General features: G+C 37.6%; 1 protein-coding gene across 1 annotated transcript; it reads left to right on the top strand.

Moving 5' to 3' along the window:
• The first annotated feature begins 16,119 nt into the window (after nucleotides 1-16,119).
• SPX2 (SPX domain-containing protein 2 (SPX2)) lies at nucleotides 16,120-21,294 on the top strand. The gene is made up of 3 exons (XM_028215678.2): nucleotides 16,120-16,630; nucleotides 19,540-19,666; nucleotides 20,682-21,294. The coding sequence occupies exons 1-3, from the start codon at nucleotides 16,325-16,327 to the stop codon at nucleotides 21,110-21,112; spliced, it is 864 nt and encodes a 287-aa protein (XP_028071479.1). The 5' UTR covers nucleotides 16,120-16,324; the 3' UTR covers nucleotides 21,113-21,294.
• Nucleotides 21,295-22,636: the final 1,342 nt, after the last annotated feature.

Below are 22,636 nucleotides of genomic sequence, written 5' to 3'. Positions count from 1 at the left end.
AATATAGAATAAGGAGATGGACCATACCTCTTTAGAAGGTGTGGCTAAATTCATTATTGTGTGGTGGCACAAAAGAACCTATTTGGAATATGCCAGACTTTTCTTTGCCTCAACCTATAAATATATTACAAGCTTACATATTGAAAAGGATTTTCTTAAGGATCTTTTGGTAAGATGCCAATGTACTCCCTCCACGTAAATATATATATATAAATACATATGTAGAGAAATTATAAAATAGTGAAATAGTGAAAAAAAATAATTACACTATAAATTTAATCTTTTTTGATGTAATTTTAGCACACAGGAAAAATTTACGCTAAATACAATAAGGACTTGTATCATGCAAATAAGAAATGTGTACCATCATGACAATGTAAATAGTTATTCACGGATTGTGATCCTCTTCATTCACTATCTGTCTGATTTGTAATTTCTCTCTCTCTATATATATATAGATGTATATGTGTTTGTTCAAAGAAAAAAAGAAAAAAAAAATACATTTTGTGTTTGTGTTTGTGTATGTTTGGAAGTTCATGGGTCTAATTCGATTTCAACAATAGTTTGGTAAATTGGAGGTCATTTTTTTTTTAATCTGTAAAATAAAAAAATATCGATGAATAAATTTATTGGATGTCATATTGAACAAAAAAACAATTTACGACAAATAGAATGCATCACCAATTCTTCTTAATCCTTACAGACTAATAGCGTCCGGGGTGTATTTCATTGGGATAGGATATCAATTATCAATACCTCTTCAAAAAAAAAAAAAAAAAAAAAGTGATAATAATTAGCATTCATAAATCTACGCTCAAACACCTTTTCCCGGTCACTCATTTGTATGTAACAATTGTATGAGTTTCTATTAGAATTGTAAATAATTAACAATATATATATATTATATTTTTTCGAGAAATGAATGGTGCAAAATTGTTGAAGGAAAACTCTTGAATTCTTTTCTTCTTAATAGTGCACTCTCTGAAAAAAAAAGATCTCATGTTTCTGATTAGGCAATTATATTATGGTTAATTATTAAGATATTGTTTGGTTTAAATAAATAACATTTCTTATATTGTTCAGAAAGGCATTTTATTGCTACAGTTTAAAAGCTGATCAGCTGGCTCAACAAAGTACTAAAAGGTGAGCCACGGACGCCAAAATCTTTTAAATTATTCAGACACATCTGACAATATTAATATATAATTCACAACAAAATGGAAAGCGTTTTCTTTTACTACTATCACACTGCAAACATTTCAACTAAAGACTAATATAATTCCCAACACTATGTTTTCAATAATATTAATTTTTCCTCAACAACATATATTGCCGTGAAAAATTAAAGATAGAAAAACACAAACCTAAACTCATTTTGGGCTGACAAAACCATGAACCACTTCAAAACCATTTTAATTACACACTTGAATTAGGGAATCACTTAGTTTTATTTTATTCTTCTTACCCTTGCAAATGTGACTAGAGATTTTATGCAGCAAAACTACAAACAAAAGAGAAAAAACATATTTGATTGGAATTTACATGTGTAGCCTTCCAAGCATGTTACTATTGGAGAGTTTCATGAAATGTTCCAAGATAGAGGGGCAAAGTTGTCCCTAAATCTACCAAATGTGGGGAGTTTTATGAGAAGTTGCAAGACAAGGGGACAAAAGAAGAAAGAAGGAAGATGGGTACAATCTTCCCCTGAAGTCCTCACATTTCAAAGTTGAAGTTTAATTCCCTAAAGTATATACCACAAATGGATCCGAATCTTCCATTGTATGAGGACAAAACAATCCAATTTAGTCTTCTCCCTATGTAACGTATGAAGTCAGTCACCTTATCGATGGATTAATTAAATGGGGCTGGTTTCTCTCCAATATGTGATCAGATTGGAGGGTATTATTGGATTTGTGGAGGCTTACTATGGGTCTCATTTTGATAATCTGAACCATTCAATATGCATAACTCGTCGGGTATTATATACCTATAAAAAATCACGTTGATTGGATATTAATAGCTATGTTATCAAATCAGTTTTGTATTAAAAAAATGTATGATGAAAAAATAAACGGTTGACAAAAATCTAATCCGATGAGATAGCTATCGATGTCCGATCAACGTGATTTTTTTACAGATATATAGTACTCAACGAGTTCTACATATTGAACGATTCAGATTATCAAAATGGGAACCATTTATTTTTTTGACTCATTGAATAGAATATTATTGCAAAAAAATAAGATGATTAGATATCGGTAATTATTTATTTGAATCAATTTATTTTTAAAAAATAGAGGACAAATATAATTCTTGGCTCTACGTTACAAAATAAAATATTTTGAATTTGAGGTGATTGCATAGTATAAAAGCAAGTTTAATAACTCTAAATCTCGGACATAAATCAAATTTAAGTTTAGATTTGAAAGTTTTTTCGGTGGCAAGTCAATAATAGAGATTGGAGAAGCAATAATAATTAGCATGATGATTGTGGGGATATATTTTCTGAGTCCCAACACGTGGCCAAGGTGACGCCGACGTGTCAGCCGAGCTGCCATGTGTCCAAGACATGACGCCGAGGTGATCTCGGCAAGGCCGAGGTTATCTCCGAAGATATCGGAATCCGAGATAAGCGGATAAGGGACAAGAGTCCTAAAATGAGGAGGGAACTCAACCTGGATAAGGATAAAGCTCTTAGGGAGTTTATCTCTATCTATTGAAGAGTCCCAGATTAGCAGTAATCCTAAATCCATTAGAGCTAGGCTTCTAGTGGAACAAGGATTGTGTTAACTATAAAAGAGAGGCACCCCCGATGGGTCTAAAGTACGCAATCTATATTCTGAATAGTGAGTCTAACACTATTGATTATCTTTGAGAGATATACTGACTTGATCGTCGGAGTGCCCCCGGGTGGACGAACCACCGCCGGAATCTTCTCTTTCTGTTGCAAGTCAGCTAGGTGTCATCTATTTTGCCAGTACTCTCCAGCCGAATACTGAGTTAGGCAGTGTGATCGGAAAATCACTCACACAATTTGGCGCCGTCTGTGGGAAAGAAATGAGAATAGATGGCCAGTGACGGACAGAAGGAAAAGATTTGGGACTACACTCCTGCTGGGAATGGCAGACCTATTGACCTTGACGTCGAAGGAGACAACCGCAACACAGAAACTCGTGACCAGAATCACAGCAAGAAAGACGTCAGCCAGGATGGCGACGTACCAAAGAAGCCAGATCGAAGCGGGTACTACAATGAGGATGACCTCCAGGTATGGAAAAATAGATGCCTGTGGAGGGGCGAAGAGGTAAAAGAGATGGCGAACAAATTGGCAGACCTGCAATCGGTCATCAATTTCATAATGCAAAACAACGTCATGTAGCCACCATACCCGTTGCAAGACACGTCGATTCCAGCGGCCAATGCCCAGAAGGGAGGGCAGAAGACAATCCTAATAGCCCCTCAGCACACTAGAAGCAAAAAACACTCTCGCCGGCCTTCCAGGGAGGTCAGGGGAGGAGAGTCAAAGAGAGAAGAATCGCGGAGGACACATCGCGCCAAGGAGGCAGACCCTAAAGAACATCGGCGTATTCAAGGGCAGGCACTCTGCTTCGACACAACTCACGGAGAAAAATTGAAAATGACCCACCATGAAGCTGAGAGTAGTATGCCGAAAAGACTGAAGTCAGGAGACAACCGAGCTCCTGGACGGAGCAAAGAAGACTTGAGAGATTACCTCAAGAGGAAGTAACAGAATGCCGATGCCGAGGTAACTTCTCCTGAAAAGTAGAGAACACCATTCTCGGTGGAGCTAGACAAATTTGAGGCACCAAAGAGATTCAGTATGCCGAGGTTCCAAATTTACGATGGTAAGTCGGACCCCAGCTTCCACGTTGGATTATACTTGACTCGATGGCATTATATAGTGGGAACGAGCCGTTGCTTTGCAAAGTGTTCCCCTCATCTTTTGGGGAAATTGCATCAGATTGGTTCCACAAATTACCGAAGGGAAGCGTGAAGACTTGGGAAGGCCTAGCCGAGATGTTTGTGGCCAGGTTCGTGACAAACAAGCTGCAGCCATTAAGGGTGGACGCATTAATGGCTCTGAAGATCAGTAAGGATGAAGGCCTTAGGGCCTATGCAAAAAGATACTATGAAGTGTTCAACCGAATACCAGAATGTAATCAAGAGGTGGCGGTTGTATCTTTTAAGAACGGCCTAAAAGACAACTGTCCATTACGAAAATCTTTGGCAAAGATATTGCCAAAAAGTATGGAAGAGCTCATGGCGAGAATCGAGAAGTACGCCAGAGCCGAGGAAGACATGTCGGGGATTAGGGAGACAAAACAGGAGAAGGGAAACGGCTCGCCAAAGCGAGGCCGAGATAACAATGGATTGAGCAAGCAAGAGACAAAGCCGAGGGCTGCACATGCAGTGATAACTGTGTTCCGTATCCCAATTCACAAAGTCCTGGATCAAATTCGAAATCAACCCTATTTCAGAACACCAGCAAAAGCACCAAGAGAATTCATGGGAAGAAACCTTGGCAGGCATTGTGCTTACCACAATGAAAACGGGCATATGACTCAGGGCTGCAGAGCCCTGAAAACGCACTTAGAAGACCTGGTGAGACAAGTCCATCTGAGAGACCTTGTCGATGAGGCCAAAACAAGGAAAGAACAGGCAAGATTGCCTCAAGCGACAGTGGCTCCACCACCCCCAGCACAGTAACCACAAGCAGGAGGACCTCGAGTAATTAATGTAATTCACTCGAAGGTCAACGAAAACGAGATCAGAGGGGAGACCCAGAAGGTGAAGCACTTGCAGTATGTCTACCAAGTCGGGAAGAAGAGACATCGGGCAGAGGAGTGCCAAGGACCAGTGGTGTCCTTCTCTGAAGCTGACCTTGAGATGGTACAACACCCGCATAATGATGCCTTGGTAGTATCCCTTCAGGTTGGGGAATGCCAAGTAAGGCGCATCCTGATTGACCAAGGCAGCTCTTGTGACACCATGTACGTCTGATGTTACATGGAGCTTGGCCTTCACCCAGATGATATGGAGCAATCTAATATTCCAATGGTGGGGTTCAATGGAACGCCGACATGACCGCTAAGAACAACCAGCTTGGAGGTGCAGGCAGACACTAGGAAGATAACAACAGAATTCACCGTAATTCACACTCCCTCCCCTTACAACATCATTTTGAGAAGACCATGGTTGCATACAATGAGGGTTGTTCCCTCAACTTTGAATCAACTATTGCGGTTCCCAACAGAGCATAGGATTGAGGAGGTCAGAGGAGATCAGCTGCAGGCAAAGAATTGCTTCATGACAGCAATTAAATCCACCTGCAGCATAAGAGAACCAGAGAAGGCAGAGATCGAAGACGAAGACGTGGAGGTCTTAGAGGATGTCGGCAAGGAGTCAGCCGAGAAGAGTGAAGAAGCACTGAAGAAAATCCTCGTCCAGGAGGGGGATGAAGAACGCTTCTTTCTTCTCGGCTCGGGCTTAGCCGAAGAAGAAGAAAAAGAGTTGGAAGCTTTTTTGAGAGCAAATATTAAGGTGTTTGCTTGGACACCTTATGAGATGCCTGACATTGACCCCGAGGTCACTTGCCATAAATTGAATGTTGATAGGTCGGCAAAACCAGTGATCCAACGAATAAGAAGACTGACGTTGATACACGTTGAAGCAGTGGAAGAGGAAGTAGACAGACTTCTGGAGGCCAGGGTCATTCGAGAGGTAAATTATCGACATGGCTATCAAACACAGTGGTGGTGAAGAAAAAGAACGGTAAATGGAGGGTCTGCGTAGACTTTACCAGCCTGAATAAGGCCTATCCCAAAGACAGTTTTCCTCTACCCAAGATTGACCAGTTAGTAGACGCCACTTTGGGGCATGGAATGATGAGCTTCCTGGATGCCTATAGGGGATACTATCAGATAGCCATGTATCCTCCAGATGAAGAGAAGACTGTATTTATCACCCCAAAAGGTCTGTACTGCTACAGAGTGATGCCTTTTGGGTTGAAAAACACAGGAGCAACTTACCAAATACTGGTAACCAAGATGTTCAAACACCTGATTGGCAGAATGGTGGAAGTTTACATCGATGACATGGTCGTGAAGACCAGAGAATCAAAAGGTCATCTGGCCGACCTAAAAGCAGTCTTTGACATCCTTAAAACATATCGGCTCCGACTCAATGCAGCGAAATGTGCATTTGGAGTGGGATCTGGTAAGTTTTTAGGATACCTAGTGACTAGAATGGGCATTGAGGCCAGCCCAGATCAGATTAAGGCCATCTTGGAGTTGAAGAGCCCGACGTCGGCAAAACAGGTACAAATGTTGACTGGAACGGTCGCAACCCTGAATAGGTTCATAAACAAAAGCTCAGACAAGTGCAAGCCTTTCTTCAACTTGGTAAAGAAAGCCACAGATTTCTTATGGACAGAAGAATGTGAGGCCGCCCTAGCCGACCTAAAGAAGTACTTGACCATAGCTCCAGTTCTTTCAAATCCAGAACCTGAGGAGGAATTGTTTTTGTACTTAGTAGTCTCAGAACACACAGTGAGCGCAGTGGTAATCCGAGAAGAAAAATGGGAGCAAAGGGCTGTTTACTATGTAAGCAAAACCCTGGCCGATGCAGAAATAAGGTATCTACCCTTAGAAAAAATGGCACTGGCTTTAGTAATGGCTTCAAAGAAACTGAACCATTACTTCCAGGCCCATAAAATTGTGGTGCTAACAGAACACCTCTTGAAGTCTTTGCTACAACAAGGAGACCTGACAGGAAGAATAGCCAAATGGGCAGTGGCCTTGGGACAGTATGACTTGAAGTACAGACCCAGAACAACAATCAAAGGCCAAGTTTTGGCCGACTTCGTGGCCGAGTTCATGCTAGAATCCATCGCGCATCGGGCTCCATTGAGCCAAGATGAACGATGTCTAAGCAAGCAAGAAGAAGCCCAGCCAACTGCAATGGAACAAAGGAAAAAGAAAAAACTCAGACCCTGCAGTATTTACATTGGCGACTCCTTTCGACTGTTTCTCAATAGGAGCTCAAACCGGCAAGGAGCGGGGGCAGGAGTAGTACTGGTATCTCCAGATGGAGAAGTATTGGAACAGTCCATTTGATTGGGGTTCAAGGCCTCAAACAATGAAGTAGAATATGAAGCATTGATTGCAGGACTAAAGCTGGCGATAGCAGCAGAAGCAGATGAAGTAATAGTCTTTTGTGACTCCCAGCTTATAGTCAACTAGACAACGGGCAAATTTGCAGCCCGAGATGAAAGGATGTCAGCCTACGCAAAGAAAGTCAACAGGTTAGTAGCTTTATTTCAGAATTTTCGACTACATCAGGTTAACCGAGATTATAATAGTCACGCTGATGCACTAGCCAATCTGGCCAGTGCAATACAACCTAGAAAAGCAAGGACGATAATGGTCGAATACTTGTCGGGCCCGAGCATCGAACCACTGATCACAGAGCGTGAAGCAATGTGTGTGGACATGGGACCAAGCTGGATGGATGCAATTGTTGCAGTCCTAAAAGAAGGAAAGCTGTCAGGTGACTACAAGGAGGCACACAAGATCAGATTGAAGTCGGCAAGATTCAGTCTAACAGCAGAAGGACATCTCTACCGAAGATCTTTCACTGAACCCCTTTTAAGGTGTGTACACCCGTCACAAGTTGAAAATTTTTTATATGAAATACATGAAGGAATATATGGAAGTCACACCGGGGGCAGATCACTAGCCCATAGGGCCATTATTCAGGGGCATTGGTGGCCCTACATGCAAAGGGACGCAGAAGCCTATGTCAAGAAGTGTGAAAAATGCCAAAGGTTTGCATCACTGATATACCAACCAGTAGCAGACCTTAACCCAGTATCCAGTCCTTGGCCGTTTGCCCAATGGGGCATGGATCTCGTTGGGCAACTGCCCCAAGCAACTGGACAAAGAAAATACCTGCTGGTAGCAACAGATTACTTCACCAAGTGGATAGAAGCTGAGCCCTTAGCCAAGATCCGAGATGTAGATGTGAAAAACTTCTTATGGAAGAACATCATCACCAGATTTGGGATTCCGAGAGCAATAGTTGCTGACAATGGAACACAATTTGACAGCAAGCTAATCAAGAACTTCTGTGCAAAGTTCAAGATCAAAAACTACTTTTCAACCCCAAGCTTTCCTCAAAGCAATGGTCAAGCAGAAGCATCCAACAAAGTTATCCTAGATGGGATAAAGAAGAGGCTGCAGACAGCAAAAGGAAAATGGATAGATGAACTACCAAGTGTGCTCTGGGCATATCAGACTACGCCGAGAAGATCAATGGGGAAATCCCCCTTTGCCATGACCTATGGCATAGAAGTTGTCATTCCGCTTGAAGTCGGCATACCTGGGATCAGAACCCAGGGAGTAGAGAACGGGACTAATGATGTACTCTTAGCTCGAGATCTGGACCTACTAGAAGAAAGAAGGGAGAAGGCTGTAATTCAGCTCGCCAGAGCTTATAATAAAATAGTCAACCCAAGGGAGTTCCAAGTCGGCGACTTAGTCTTGAGAAAAGTTGTCGGCAACAAGAAGGATCCCAGGGAGGGCAAGCTTGGCCCAAACTGGGAAGGACCCTATAGAATCACTTCGGTACTAGGCAATGGGGCATATCGGCTAGAAGATAGTGAGGGCAAAGAGTTACCAAGACCCTGGAATACTTGTAATCTGAAGTTTTTCTATCATTAAATATTTCTTGTTGTTTGCCGACGTAATGAATAAAATCTTAGTAGAATTTTTCTACATTTGTGACTAATAAAGCTACATAAAGCTATTTCTGGAGTACATGCATAATGAGACCCCAAGTGGAACTTAGGTTCACATTAGGGGGCAGAGAAAAGAAATGATGTTTTACACTTGTTGAAACTTGAGAAAAGTTTACAAGTTAAAACCGAAATGATGTTTTATACTTGTTGAAACTTGAGAAAATTTTACAAGTTGAAGTTAAACCGAAATGATGTTTAACACTTGTTGAAACTTGAGAAAAGTTTACAAGTTGAAGTTAAATCGAAATGATGTTTTACACTTGTTGAAACTTGAGAAAAGTTTATAAGTTAAAACCGAAATGATGTTTTACACTTGTTGAAACTTGAGAAAAGTTTTCAAGTTAAAACCGAAATGATGTTTAAACTTATTGAAACTTGAGAAAAGTTTTCAAGTTAAAACCGAAATGATGTTTAAACTTATTGAAACTTGAGAAAAGTTTACAAGTTAAAGTTAAACCGAGATGATGTTACACACTTGTTGAAATTTGAGAAAAATTTACAAGTTGAAACCGAGGTTATGCCAAGAAAGGTACTTGGATACTTGCCGAAGTAAATCGTCATAACCGAGGTATGTCACCCCGAGAAGGTTGCATAAAGATAGAAGTATATATTACAGATATGCAAATTAAATCTAAGTATGAAAGACATACAAGAAGCAATAAAGGGAAGACAAACAATGCAAACATTCAGGAAAGAAGTTGTATTCATGAAAAGGCACATCGGCAACTTAAAGAGTTTACATTACTTTAAAAGAAAAGTACAAAGCACAAAAGAAAGAGAAAAACATGAAATCAAGAGTCTTCAGCAGCAGCCTGGGTTTGGACCTCGGAAGACTGCTGAGATGACATCTCGGCAACCTTCTCGGCCACAAGTTCAGCATCAATTTCTTGAAGGGTTTTATCTATGCTCTTGTCGGCAGGAGGCACGTTCGATGATGCCTTCTCTGGAGTGGCATCCTTGGGGACTTCCTCATCCTCCTCATCTTGAGTCAAGTCCAGGACTTGCTCATTTTGAGGAGGAGACTTAGCCCCAGCAACATCTTTTGACCTTCTCACCAAAACCTCCTCCTCAGATTCAGAGTCATCATCGGATTGAGTTTGAGTTGGAGTTGGAGGGAATGGAAGAGGAATGTCGTCGACGTTCCTAAGGGGCAAGTCCTCGGGGACATCAAGCTTTTTTAGAAGAGACATCCAACCAAGGGTGAAACCCTTATTGCATGCATGCTTCACTTGCTTTTCATAATCCGCCGTGACATCGACCACCCTTTCGTTGTAGCTCTTCTCGTCGGCAGCCTTAACCTCGGCCTCTTTGGTGGCTAGGGCGTCTTGAAGCTCCCTTTGGGCCTCGGCCATCTTGTCCTCGGCCTCTTTCAGCTGGGCTTGAAGAACTTTGTTTATCGCCTCAACAGCACCTGCTTTCTCTTCGGTGTCATGTTGAGCTTTGATAGCATCCTCAGCCTGATCTTCCAGGGTTTTCATCTTTGACTGCAAGTTTTTATTAGTCTTTTGAAGAGTGGAGACCTCTCTCTTCTTCTCGGCCAGCTTCTCCCGATTCTCAAAAGATTATACTAAGAAAGAATGGGCATGCTGGATGGCCTGAAAGTAAGATAGAACAGAAGTTGTTAGAAAAAATTACAAGTATGGAATGAAAAGAAAGAAAGAAAAAGTTGCTAGATAAAGACACTTACTTGAACGAAGCGTTGAAGCATCAGGGCGTAGTTTTCATACTCGCTCAACTCGGCGTTTCGGTTGAGATCACCGGGGAGAAGCAGAGTGGTACTGAGGGCTACGCCGATGTTAATGTCATCGGCACTATCGTTGGCCATAACTAGCTTATCTTCTAGAGTGATTTTGGGAGCCCAGGGGGCATCATGTTTTTTGGACCCCAAGGTGGTTACAGATGATGACCTCAGCCTCTTTGATTTTAGAGAATTGGATGGTTGGGCCTCGGCACGCCTCTTCTCCATGGTAGGCTGGGACTTGTCACTTTCAGCCAGTTTGGAGATTGGCAAAGTGTCCTCAGTGTTAACCCGAGTCACCTTGGCCTTTGGTTGAGCCTTTTTAATTCTTTTTTGCTTTGGTGGAGGTTGGGTTTGCGTTGGCTGAGCGTCAACGTCAGAAGGGATGCTGGCTAAGAGGTCTTTTGCAACAGTTTTCTGGCGGCCCATCTCAAAAGAAAACACAATTTGTCGCCGACGATGTCGTTGAGATGGTGGGATCAGGTATGGAGCCGAGGTTGACGGCTGCTCAGCAGGATCAGAGGTTGATCCTTGGTCTGTCCGAGGTGTGGACGCGACTTGTGGAGTTGTGGCAGAAGGTGGAGAAAGGTTTTTCTTCTTCTTCTTCTTTGGGACGTCGGGAAGAGCCGACTTATAAGTGGGGATGAAGTTGAGGAGCAGAGGGGCCTTTCGCTTGTGGACTGGCAAATTCAGTAGTTTCTTCAAGTCTTTACTGGGAAAGAAAGACAGACGGAAGCCCTTTGGTGGCTGAGGGAGAACTGCAAAAAAGAAAAAAACATAAACATTAGAGCAGAATGTTGAAAACTTTATGTAAGAAAGCAAGAAAATTTGTGAAGGGTGGCCCTTACCAGCTCCTTCCCTGAAAACTGTTCGACGTAGGGGATAAAGATGGAAGTCATCATTTGGCTGAAACTCTCAATTACCTGAAACGATGAAGTAATTATCCCTTTCTCCCTTGTTGGAGTCAGGGAGGTCGGCAACAATTTTGTATTCCGTAGACCTCGGCTTGAGGTAATAGATGTGGCATTTTTCTGATTTCAGGCGACACATGGTATAACAGAACTGGAAGTCGGCAAGAGTAATCCTAGCATTCTCTTGTTTGGCTAAGGCTATGGTACCATTAATAACTCAGTACGAATTGATTGCAAGTTGCATTGGGTTCAACCTATAGAAGTGGAGGATTTCACAGAAGAAAGGGTCAAGTAGAAACCTAAGTCCACACTCAATAAACGCTACTACTGGGAAAGGCATGAGGTTTACATTGGGCATGATAGAGTCGTCATCCCCAGCCAACCTCAGATGGACGTCGGCAGGAATGGAAAACTCTCACCTGAAGTATTCTAATTTTGTCGGGGTGTCTACCCTATGCTTCCATATACCCATGATATCGGCTTAACTCAAGGGGTTGGATTTCAAAAAGGTGTTTTAAAAGGGTTATTGGGATCTCGGCAAAAATCAAAATTGTGTACTGGGTAAGAATTTGAGGAAATAGTTCCAATTTTTCCTAAAAATCAAGGGTTCTACAAACAAATCCCAAACCTAAATAAAATGGAGCAAGATTGGAGGCAGAAATCTGGAAAAGACACAGAAAATAGAAATCAAGAACGTGTTTCAGAATCAAGAACAAGGGTGAACTACCAAGAACACTGTGACAGAGTGTGTGAAAGGGTACAAGGTCAAGAACAGCTGCAAAATTGCAGAAAAATTGTGAGCAGTGCGAGTATTCAAGACATGAGCAAAGGGCAAAATCGTGAAATAAACACATTCAAATGCATGATTCATAAATCAAATGTTTGAGTAAAACACCAATGGCGACTAATGATAAAGTAAAATTTCTTGGAGCGTAACAAAAACTAAAAACCAGAAGGAACGATGACTTACCAGAGGGAAAAAGTTGATGTTGAGATCGCCGAAGTCAGACAAACGGCGGTAGCGGAAAAAGAGCCTCGCCGGAAGAGGTGAAACAGCGGTGACATAGAGCTTTAGAGCTTGGAACAGTGGAAGATTAGAGAAGGCAAGAGAGAGAAAGAGTTTGAATAGAGACGATGTAAAGTGAAAAGACGAAAGGGGGAAAAGTTTTGTTAAAAACCTAAAACGGTGGCAACACAGAATTGATGAGCCTAGAAAAATGGGTTTGTCAGACGGCACACGCAGGCGTGAGACGACTTACAAGCTCGTAACAAGTACGATCCAGTGAGGGAAGGCACGTGGCTTAAACGGTTGAGTTGTTATGTATAACAGCTCATACGCATGAAGAAGCCCTTGGGATTCTTAATCTTTAAGAAGACATATCAGCCTATGATGATGATTTCGGCTTACGCCGATGTACTGGCAGGAAGTACCAATATAGGTTCTATCACCTCAGGATGCCGAAGTAATAGAACCTAGGGGGCAGCTGTGGGGATATATTTTCTGAGTCCCAACACGTGGCCAAGGTGACGCCGACGTGTCAGCCGAGGTGCCACGTGTCCAGGATATGATGCCAAGGTGATCTCGGCAAGGCCGAGGTTATCTTCGAAGATATCGGAATCCGAGATAAGCGGATAAGGGACAAGAGTCCTAAAATAAGGAGGAAACTCAACCTGGATAAAGATAAAGTTCTTAGGGAGTTTATCTCTATCTATTGAAGTGTCGAAGATTAGCAGTAATCCTAAGTCCATCAGAGCTAGGCTTCTAGTGGGACAAGGATTGGGTTAACTATAAAAGAAAGGCACCTCCGATGGGTCTAAGGTACGCAATCTATATTCTGAATAGTGAGTCTAGCACTATTGATTATCTTTAAGAGATATACTGACTTGATCGTCGGAGTGCCCCCGGGTGGACGAACCACCGTCGGAATCTTCTCTTTCTGTTGCAGGTCAGCCAGGTGTCATCTATTCTGCCAGTACTCTCTAACTGAATACTGAGTTGGGCAATGTAATCGGAAAATCACTCACACAATGATGAACAATAAAAAAAATACAAGAAATCAAGAGAGAAAAAAGCAGATGAGAGAACCAAATTAACGAGTAGAAAAAAAGAGAACAACTAGAATGAGAGTTGAGATTATCTCCTTGAACTCTCTCTTTGTCTCTCTACTTGTAATGATAGAGATGCATTTTGAGTTGATCCAATAGTCTAAATTCAGGCGGGAAAAAACAAATTTGAATTTGTTTTATTATTTTTTTTAATTTTTAAATAATCAAATCTGGATCATTAGTTCAATTCAAAATATATTTTTACTGTTGCAAATAAAGAAATAAGGAGAAAGTGCAAGGTGAGAATTTACGCAGAGAAAGAGGGTTATCATTTTATCAAATTGATAGATAGAAAGAAAGGTATAGAATTCATTTTATTTTTTAAATTTTTAAATTTTTTTTTTTATTCAAACATAGAATTCATTTAACCGTACGAGATTGGCATTGAAAATGCCCCCTCGCCTCAGCATATTACTTGATTCTTTTTCAACTTTATCGGCTCCTTGTCACGCATATTCCACATGCCCCAGAATTATACCTTTCTTGTAATAAATGAACCAACACTCAATCAAAATCATTTGGCTCGGCTCGACCCATCATTCGGCTTTCTTGGCAGCTAATTTGAGCCTCAATTGGTGGGAATGTTTTCAATAAATGTTAATGCCTTACTGCATTTTAATATTAAACTGAGTAAATAATACAATTTATAAGGTATTAACATGGAAGATTAATGATAAAAGTGAAGTTTCATATGTATTAGAGTATTTCTATCAAATTAGTTAAATTTTTTACAAAATTTTAAATAAAAGCCTATTTTTCAATTTTTTTATTTTACCTAGTCACAATTTAAATACAACGTACGACCAAAAAAAAAAAATAAATTCTATATTTCTATTTATTTATTAAAACTTTATACTTTGAAGTTTTTAATTTTTTTTCAATTGTAAATTCCGTATTCAAGAGATAGGAGTTGTAAAATCATTGCCCAGTATTTTACAATAATAATAGAATTACCATATTTATTTATTATGTCTTGTTTATCTTTTCTTGTGTTGCAATTGTGCAATATTAATTTAATGAGTCCAACCACTTACATTTCTAACAATTGGAAGTCTCATTAACAAGCTAATCGTAACAAGGGATTTGGGGTTCAATTAAAATAGTAAGTAGAAAGTCAAGTTTGATGGAACATGTTTTTGTTTGATCTGCAAGATAGAATACTTAAAAGACGATTTTACTGTTGATAAGTAAGATATTCTGAGTGAAAAGTTGACGTGTTAGTATATAAAAATAATACTACTCAAATAATGAGAGAGTGATTGTATTGGTTAATAAGATAAGTATCTAATGTAAAAATAGATCCAAGCATATGCATATAAGGAAAGTGAGCAGAATGTGCATATAACAGATAGTTGCAGAATATATAAAACAAATACAAGTTATTCAACATTAAAAATTCTAAATTCTAAATTTGAACTTGACATCTAAATTTTGAGTTAACGCAAAAATTTTCATTGAGTTTCATACAGTTTTTTTTTTTAAATAGCTTTAAAAATGTATGAAATGGGAAAGATATAGTAGTAAGAATACCATAGTTTCTAATTTTTTTCAATATATTTTATAAATAGCACCATAAAGTAGGTCATGATTGCCTTGTTTCCTAACATTTTTGTTCTAACAATGTTATGAAAATCTTTACTAGTGAACATTAGCACGATATTCTTCAAAGAATATTCCGAAACCAAAAAATATTTTAAAAATTAGTAAAAAAAAAAAAATTTATAGACCAATTCGTTTGGGTAATTACACTAATTATTCATGATATTTACTTTATAACCATTTTAAGACAAATTTCAACCATTTTTAAAAATAAATAAATAAATAAATAAAATCAACCTAATGGCTACACTGAAAGATATTAAAAAGCACCAATAATTTTTAAGAAAATATCACGTGTTGAAAAAGTTATTACAAATTAATAAAAAAATTATTAATATTAATAGAATAAATTATATTTTATCCTTTTCATATTTGGTCACTTTTCAACTTTATTTCTTAAAATTTATTTTTTCTCACTTTAACTTTTCTTGTTTCAAAATTTTCACAATTTATTTCTAAAACTAATTTTTATTAAAAATTCGACAAAAATAACATATTGACAGTCACGCGTCATACAAATATATTATATGTGACTCACACATATAACACAAGCTCAAATTTCAATATATAATATATTTTTTATAATTGTGACAAATGTCATTATATTTTCTAACTAATTTAAAATAAAAATTAATTCTAAATATAAATTAAAAAAAACTTAAAATATGAAAAAACAAAATAAGAAAAAAAAAACAAACAAACAAACTTTAAAGATTAAAGTCAAAAGCAACCATATAAACTTTTGTAATTTGTTTTTTTTTTTTTTTTTCAAATGTAATAATCCTATGATTTTTTGGTGGCTCCACACAGCCCACTTGCTCTGGCCTCACCAAGACCAGCTTCACTCCACTGCCACGTGGCTGCTCGAAACTGAACAATAATCAAATAATAATGTATAAAATAAAAAATAAATAAATAAAAAAACTAAAAAAGTCTCTCTCTGTCTGTCTCAAGTGGAATATAACCAAGAGATATACTCTTACCATTTGAGAAGAAAGAATATTCGCGGTTGGATATTCTTCGCCCACAGACAGTTTATATCACTTCACCTCCCACCTTCCCTCTTCTACCCTCTCCATTTTCTCACTCACCAAAATTCCTTTCACTTTCTCTCTCAATCTTCTTTTCCTTTTCCTTTCCAAATTTGAAACGATGAAATTCGGGAAGAGTCTGAGCAACCAGATCGAGGAGACTTTGCCGGAGTGGAGAGACAAGTTTTTGTCCTACAAGGAGCTGAAGAAGCGGCTCAAGCTCATCGAGCCCAAAGGGGGAGACAATAGGCCTGCCAAGCGCCCTAGGTTGTCCTCCGCCGGAGATTGTACGGACTGCGGCGGCGGAGGGCCGGCCACCGAGATGACGAAGGAGGAGAATGATTTCATGGAGTTGCTGGAGGCGGAGCTCGAGAAATTCAACAGCTTCTTCGTCGAGAAAGAGGAAGAGTATATTATCAGATTAAAGGTTATTTTCTTTCTTTTTTTTATTAAGTAATTCTAAATTTATTTTATTTTATCTTTTAAGACAAACTCAGGGAACGACGTCGTTATAGTGTTTAATAAAGAGGAAATATGTGTAATTTTGTAAAAAATAATTATAAATTAGGGGAAAAATTTATAAATATTAATTATTAAAATTGCAAATTTTTTAATGAATTTGTAATTTTTCGATTTTTGGCATTCCTTTGTCAGCTGTTGTCAGTAAGATGATAGACTAGTGCTATAAACTGATATTAAAATTTTCGCCAATCGATTTAAATAACGGAGATAAGGGAGACTTGTGTGGCTTACAAGTGTTTGATAGACTCGAACTATTAATGACAATCTAATTAGTGGTGGCTTGTGGGGCCCACAAGTATTTGATAGACGAGACGTTGATTGTTTGAATGGTTTAAATAAATATATATTTTTTAATTTTTTTAAAAGAATATCTAAAAAAATAAATAATTGATATGATTTAGAAAAGATAAATGATGCGTTTATATAGCATATTCCAAACAAGTCCTTATTAGTCATGGCCTCGTGCGTCCTAGGTGTATTTTCGTCGGTATAATAAGTGAGATTTACAAAAAAAAATTTATTTTTTATTTTTTTTATTATTATTTTTTTTGTGTAATTGAGGAATAAGGCTATGGTGATTACGTGATGCTTCAGTAGTACCAAATAATTTTATATAACATATTCCGAGCAAGCCCTTATTGGTCATGGCCTTGTGCGTCCCAGGTGTATTTTCTTTGGTATAGAAAGTGGGATTTACAATTTTTTTTTTTTTTTTTTTTTTTTTTTGTGTGTGTGTGTGTGTGTGTAATTGAGGAATAAGACTATGGTGATTACGTGATGCTTCAGTAGTACCAAATAATTTTATATAGCATATTTTGAACAAGCCCTTATTGGTCACGGCCTTGTGCGTCCCAGGTGTATTTTCGTTGATATAGAAAGTGAGATTTACAATTTTTTTTTGTTGTGTAATTGAGGAATAAGGGTATGGTGATTACATGGTTGCTTCAGTAGCACCAAATAATTTTATATAGCATATTCCAAACAAGCCCTTATTGGTCACGGCCTTGTGCGTCCCAGGTGTATTTTCGTTGGTATAGGAAGTGGGATTTACAATTTTTTTTTTGTGTAATTGAGGAATAAGGCTATGGTGATTACGTGATGCTTTAGTAGCACCAAATAATTTTATATAGTATATTCCAAACAAGCCCTTATTGGTCACGGCCTTGTGCGTCCCAGGTGTATTTTCGTTGGTATAGAAAGTGGGATTTACAATTTTTTTTTGTGTAATTGAGGAATAAGGCTATGGTGATTACGTGATGCTTCAGTAGCACCAAATAATTTTATATAGTATATTCTAAACAAGCCCTTATTGGTCACGGCCTTGTGCGTCCAGGTGTATTTTTGTTGGTATAGAAAGTGAGATTTACAATTTTTTGTTGTGGAATTGGAGAATAAGGCTATGGTGATTACGTGATGCTTCAGTAGCACCAAATAATTTTATATAGTACATTCCAAACAAGCCCTTATTTGTCACGGCCTTGTGCGTTCCAGGTGTATTTTCGTTGGTATAGAAAGTGAGATTTACAATTTTTTGTTGTGTAATTGAGGAATAAGGCTATGGTGATTACGTGATGCTTCAGTAGCACCAAATAATTTTATATAGCATATTCCAAACAAGCCCTTATTGGTCACGGCCTTGTGCGTCCCCGGTGTATTTTCGTTGGCATAGAAAGTGGGATTTACAATTTTTTGTTGTGTAATTGAGGAATACGGCTATGGTGATTATGTGGTGCTTCAGTAGCACCAAATAATTGTTTTGATAGACACAGTTTAATGAGTTTAATGAGCGATAGTTAACGTTGGAATACATGTAAATAGCGTGTTGAAATAAATAAAAACTATATTTAAATTCAAATTATTTTTTTTTATCATTATTTGATTTGGATGAATTCAATTTAAAGTATTTATAATGGTTTGTACAATTCTAAATAAAAGTTGATTGCTAAGGAATTTATAGGTTTAGCCGATCAAAAAAGATTAAATAAATAAAAGAAATTTATAGGTGTAATGCTTTATTAATCAAATTAGCTTAAAACTCTCCTTAGTATTGCACGGTTAAGATTATTCTTGTAACTTGATCTTCTCACATAATTTTATAATTATAAATTCTAGCATAATTCCATGACTTTGAATTCTGGTATGATTGAACAAACAATCCTGTTGCACTTGCACAATACACATTACTTAAGAAGTTTGTTTTAGCGCGCGACTTCAACTACTACATCAATTGAAAAAAACTATTTGTGTATCATTACTCATTCTAAAAGTGCCATGTGCATATTTTCAGGAATGCACATCGTGCCGGTTGAGAAAAGTGTCAAATAGGACATTAGATTTTAGTTTAGACGATTCTAGGCTTGGAATCTTTTGTCCCTATTGTCTGTTACAAATTACAATCCTATGTTCTAGTAAACCCGTCTCGTTGTCATAATTTGAATTTAATGACGACTATTCATTTTTTAAATGATTAAGAAATTTTTTGAGTTTTTTTTTCACTTAATTGTGGCGATGTGGAGCCATTAAAAAGGAGGGACATAAGATTGGGGAACCACCGTTCTGTGCCCTCTTTTCAATGTGCGGGTTGTACATGCAATTATGCATGCTTGTAGTTGTGATTTTAACATTTTTTCATGACGTGGATGAAACTTAAAAGGAAATGTCTTTGATTTTGGTTAACTATGATTAATTGTTGTGATTTAATCGTCTTCTGTGCCTCTGCATGATGTGGGATTTTTGGGTTTAGATTTGAAAGTTGTTCTTATGAGGTGACACTTGTTTTTTTTTTTTTTTTTTTGGGGTGTGGTTGGGGTATAGGACTTGCAAGATAGAGTTGCAAAGGCCAAAGATTGGAGTGAAGAGATGATAAAGATAAGGAAGGAGATTGTGGACTTCCATGGAGAGATGGTCTTGTTGGAGAATTACAGTGCCCTTAACTATACAGGTAACTTTCATTTTTTCCATTTTATGAAACTTTGATTTTTATTAACGAATATTCTAAGCCCGTTAGCTAACAATCGTTAAAGGTTTGTAATTCCTTGACTAGTAGGAGAATGTACTACAATGAGCTTGTTAAAGAGTGTGCTAATCTATTTACGAGCAACAAACCTTTAACTATAAGTAGTTACCGTCTCTTTCCATGTTTTTACATGAGCCCTTGTGGAGGTAAGAATTGATCTTCAAATGATGAATGGTGCCTCATGAATTTACTGTGAAACTGGTTTGAAGAAGTCAAGCATGTAGGTTTTGATTGAAACTTGAATTTGTGCATGGTTTGTGAGAAACATTTAGCTGATATTGTATTGACTCTTCTCTCTAATGTTATCTGTACAAATTTAAGATCTAAACACAACATTAAAGCAATGGATAGGGACCAATCTTAAGATCCAAACACAATTAACGGGGATAGGACTAATATAGCTTTTAGCATGGTCCATTCTGTCTAAATTTCAGCTTAATTTGCATTTGGCTTGGAATTTTGGTTTAGGCAACTCTGTTATACAGACTGCTTGCAATTTGGATTGTGCTAGAATTGATCTTCAAATGATGGATGGTGCCTCATGAGTATACTGTGAAACTGGTTTGAAGAAGTCAAAAGCATGTAGGTTTTGATTGGAACTTGAATATGTGCATGGCTTGTGAGAAACATTTAGGTGATATTGTATTGACTCTTTTCTCTGTAATGTTATCTGTACAAATTTAAGATCAAAACACAACATTAAAGCAATAGATAGTGACCAATCTAAGATCCAAACACAAAATTATTGGGAATCGGACTAATATAGGTTTTGGCAAGGTCCATTCTGTTTTCAGCTTAATTTGCATTTGGCTTGGAATTTGGTTTAGGCAACTCTGTTTTACAGACTGCTCCACCATTGGATTTTGAGAGTTCCCTTATGTAAGCTGCGTTCTTCACTGGTTCAAATTGATTAACTTTTTTACCTTTCTAATCTTAACAGGATTGGTGAAGATACTCAAGAAGTATGACAAAAGAACCGGTGCCCTTCTTCGCTCGCCTTTCATTCAAAAGGTCCTGCAACAGCCCTTTTTCACCACTGATTTGCTATATAAACTGGTAAAGGAGTGTGAGACACTGCTGGATCGCCTCTTCCCTGTAAATGAGCCCCCAACTTCAACCGAGGCAGCTGATGGGGATGAACCGTCAACTTCTGCCCATGCGACGAATGATGATCTCCCCAGAGTCCCCAAGGAACTTGCAGAGATTGAGTATATGGAGAGCTTATACATGAAGAGTACCATCTCTGCATTGCGGGTTTTGAAAGAAATTCGGAGTAAAAGCTCTACCGTGAGTGAGTTCTCGTTGCCACCGCTGCAGATTAGTGGATTAGAGGATACTTGCAACAAAATTCCTGTTGTAGGAAATAGTTAGATTTTGTGGAAAAAACCTAGAAAAATATATATCCATTCTGTATTTTTAATATAATTTTGTATTTTTTTTTTCTTTCTTTCTAATCATGCATGTATCAATGTGTATTGTTAGCTACTAACACTGATGTAAAATGCATAATATTCGTCCCAATAACTTCAATTATAGAATCATAAGTTTATTTATATGCTCTTCAATCTTCAACCTTTGTGTTTCTGATTAAGTCCCACGATGGGAGAGATCAGCTATGAAGTTCCGATATGGAATATAGATGTTGTGGATATGGCCTTTAATGTTTGAATTGGCTCTATTAATAGAGGTATATTGAGAGATTAAATTGAAATATTTTTATATATTAGAAATTAAATTGACATAATTCAAACATTAAGACTAAAATAATACAAGACTCATACTTTGTCAACAAAAATTGTGATTAATTTATATTGTAATATAATAAAACTAAAACAGGTATGATACTAAAATTGGTATATGCTATTGTGCCTGTTTGGTGCAGCTTAAAAGCTATTTATTTCAGCTTTCAGCTTAATTTAAGTTATTTTGATGTGTTTGGTTTAGCTTATAGTTTATACTTTATAGCTTTTTGGAAGTCAGAAATCAGCTTATTCTTTGAGTGGGGCAGGAGATGCTTAATTTATAAGTCAGAAATCAGCTTATGTTCATAGTTATAAGCTATAAGCTGTTTAGGTATAAGCTATAAGCACTTTCCCATAGCTCTACCAAACATACCAATAACCTAAATAAGCAATATATTCTAAATAAGTAGGATACTGGTGGTGAGTTATAATTTAATTGAACACTTTCAATTAAATGTATTAACTCAAAATTATTTAAATCTGTTTGAAGTATTACTTAAAAAGTTAAATGATCTTAAAATATAGGCTAAAAATTAATACCAAGTGAATTTATAGATACGCTCATATAATATTAGTAAGTAGGATACTAATATACTACCATGTATGATATAAGAACATGTCTGTTCATTAAAATATTAAAAGGCTGGATGTTACATTAAATTATTATTATTTTTCTTTAAAAAATAAATAAAATATTTTAAAAAATATTCTATTTATCTTAACAAAACAAAATCTAATTACGACACAAACATCTCAGTTTATTAAATTATTAAAAAGTTGGGTGTTACATTAAATTATTATTATTTCTTCTTTAAAAAATAAGCAATATATATATATACTGTTTATATCATAACAAAGTCTAATGTTATTGTGGATTGTGAAATTATCTTCACAGGAAAATAGTAAGATGATGTGCCCAATCCTCTCATCTGCAAGAGAAGCCAAAGTTGGTGATCACCCCCAATCTAGATATGTCAGGAGGACCTTTCGACAATCAAGTGAGTACATTGATCGGCATATGAAAATAGGAAATGACTATATTTAAGTGGATTTTTGGGTTACTTTGGTCTGTCCCTTTTGCTTTACCTAGCTCTCCTTTTATAGTTGATTGGTTCTTATCATGATTGTCCATTCCCTTTCTGATCGGATGGTC

Source organism: Camellia sinensis, chromosome 13 (assembly GCF_055761805.1).
Source record: "Camellia sinensis isolate YWXY chromosome 13, ASM5576180v1, whole genome shotgun sequence".
NCBI lineage: Eukaryota > Viridiplantae > Streptophyta > Magnoliopsida > Ericales > Theaceae > Camellia > Camellia sinensis.
The sequence above is the reverse complement of the archived record's forward strand: the minus strand, read 5'-3'. Positions and strand labels throughout refer to the sequence as shown.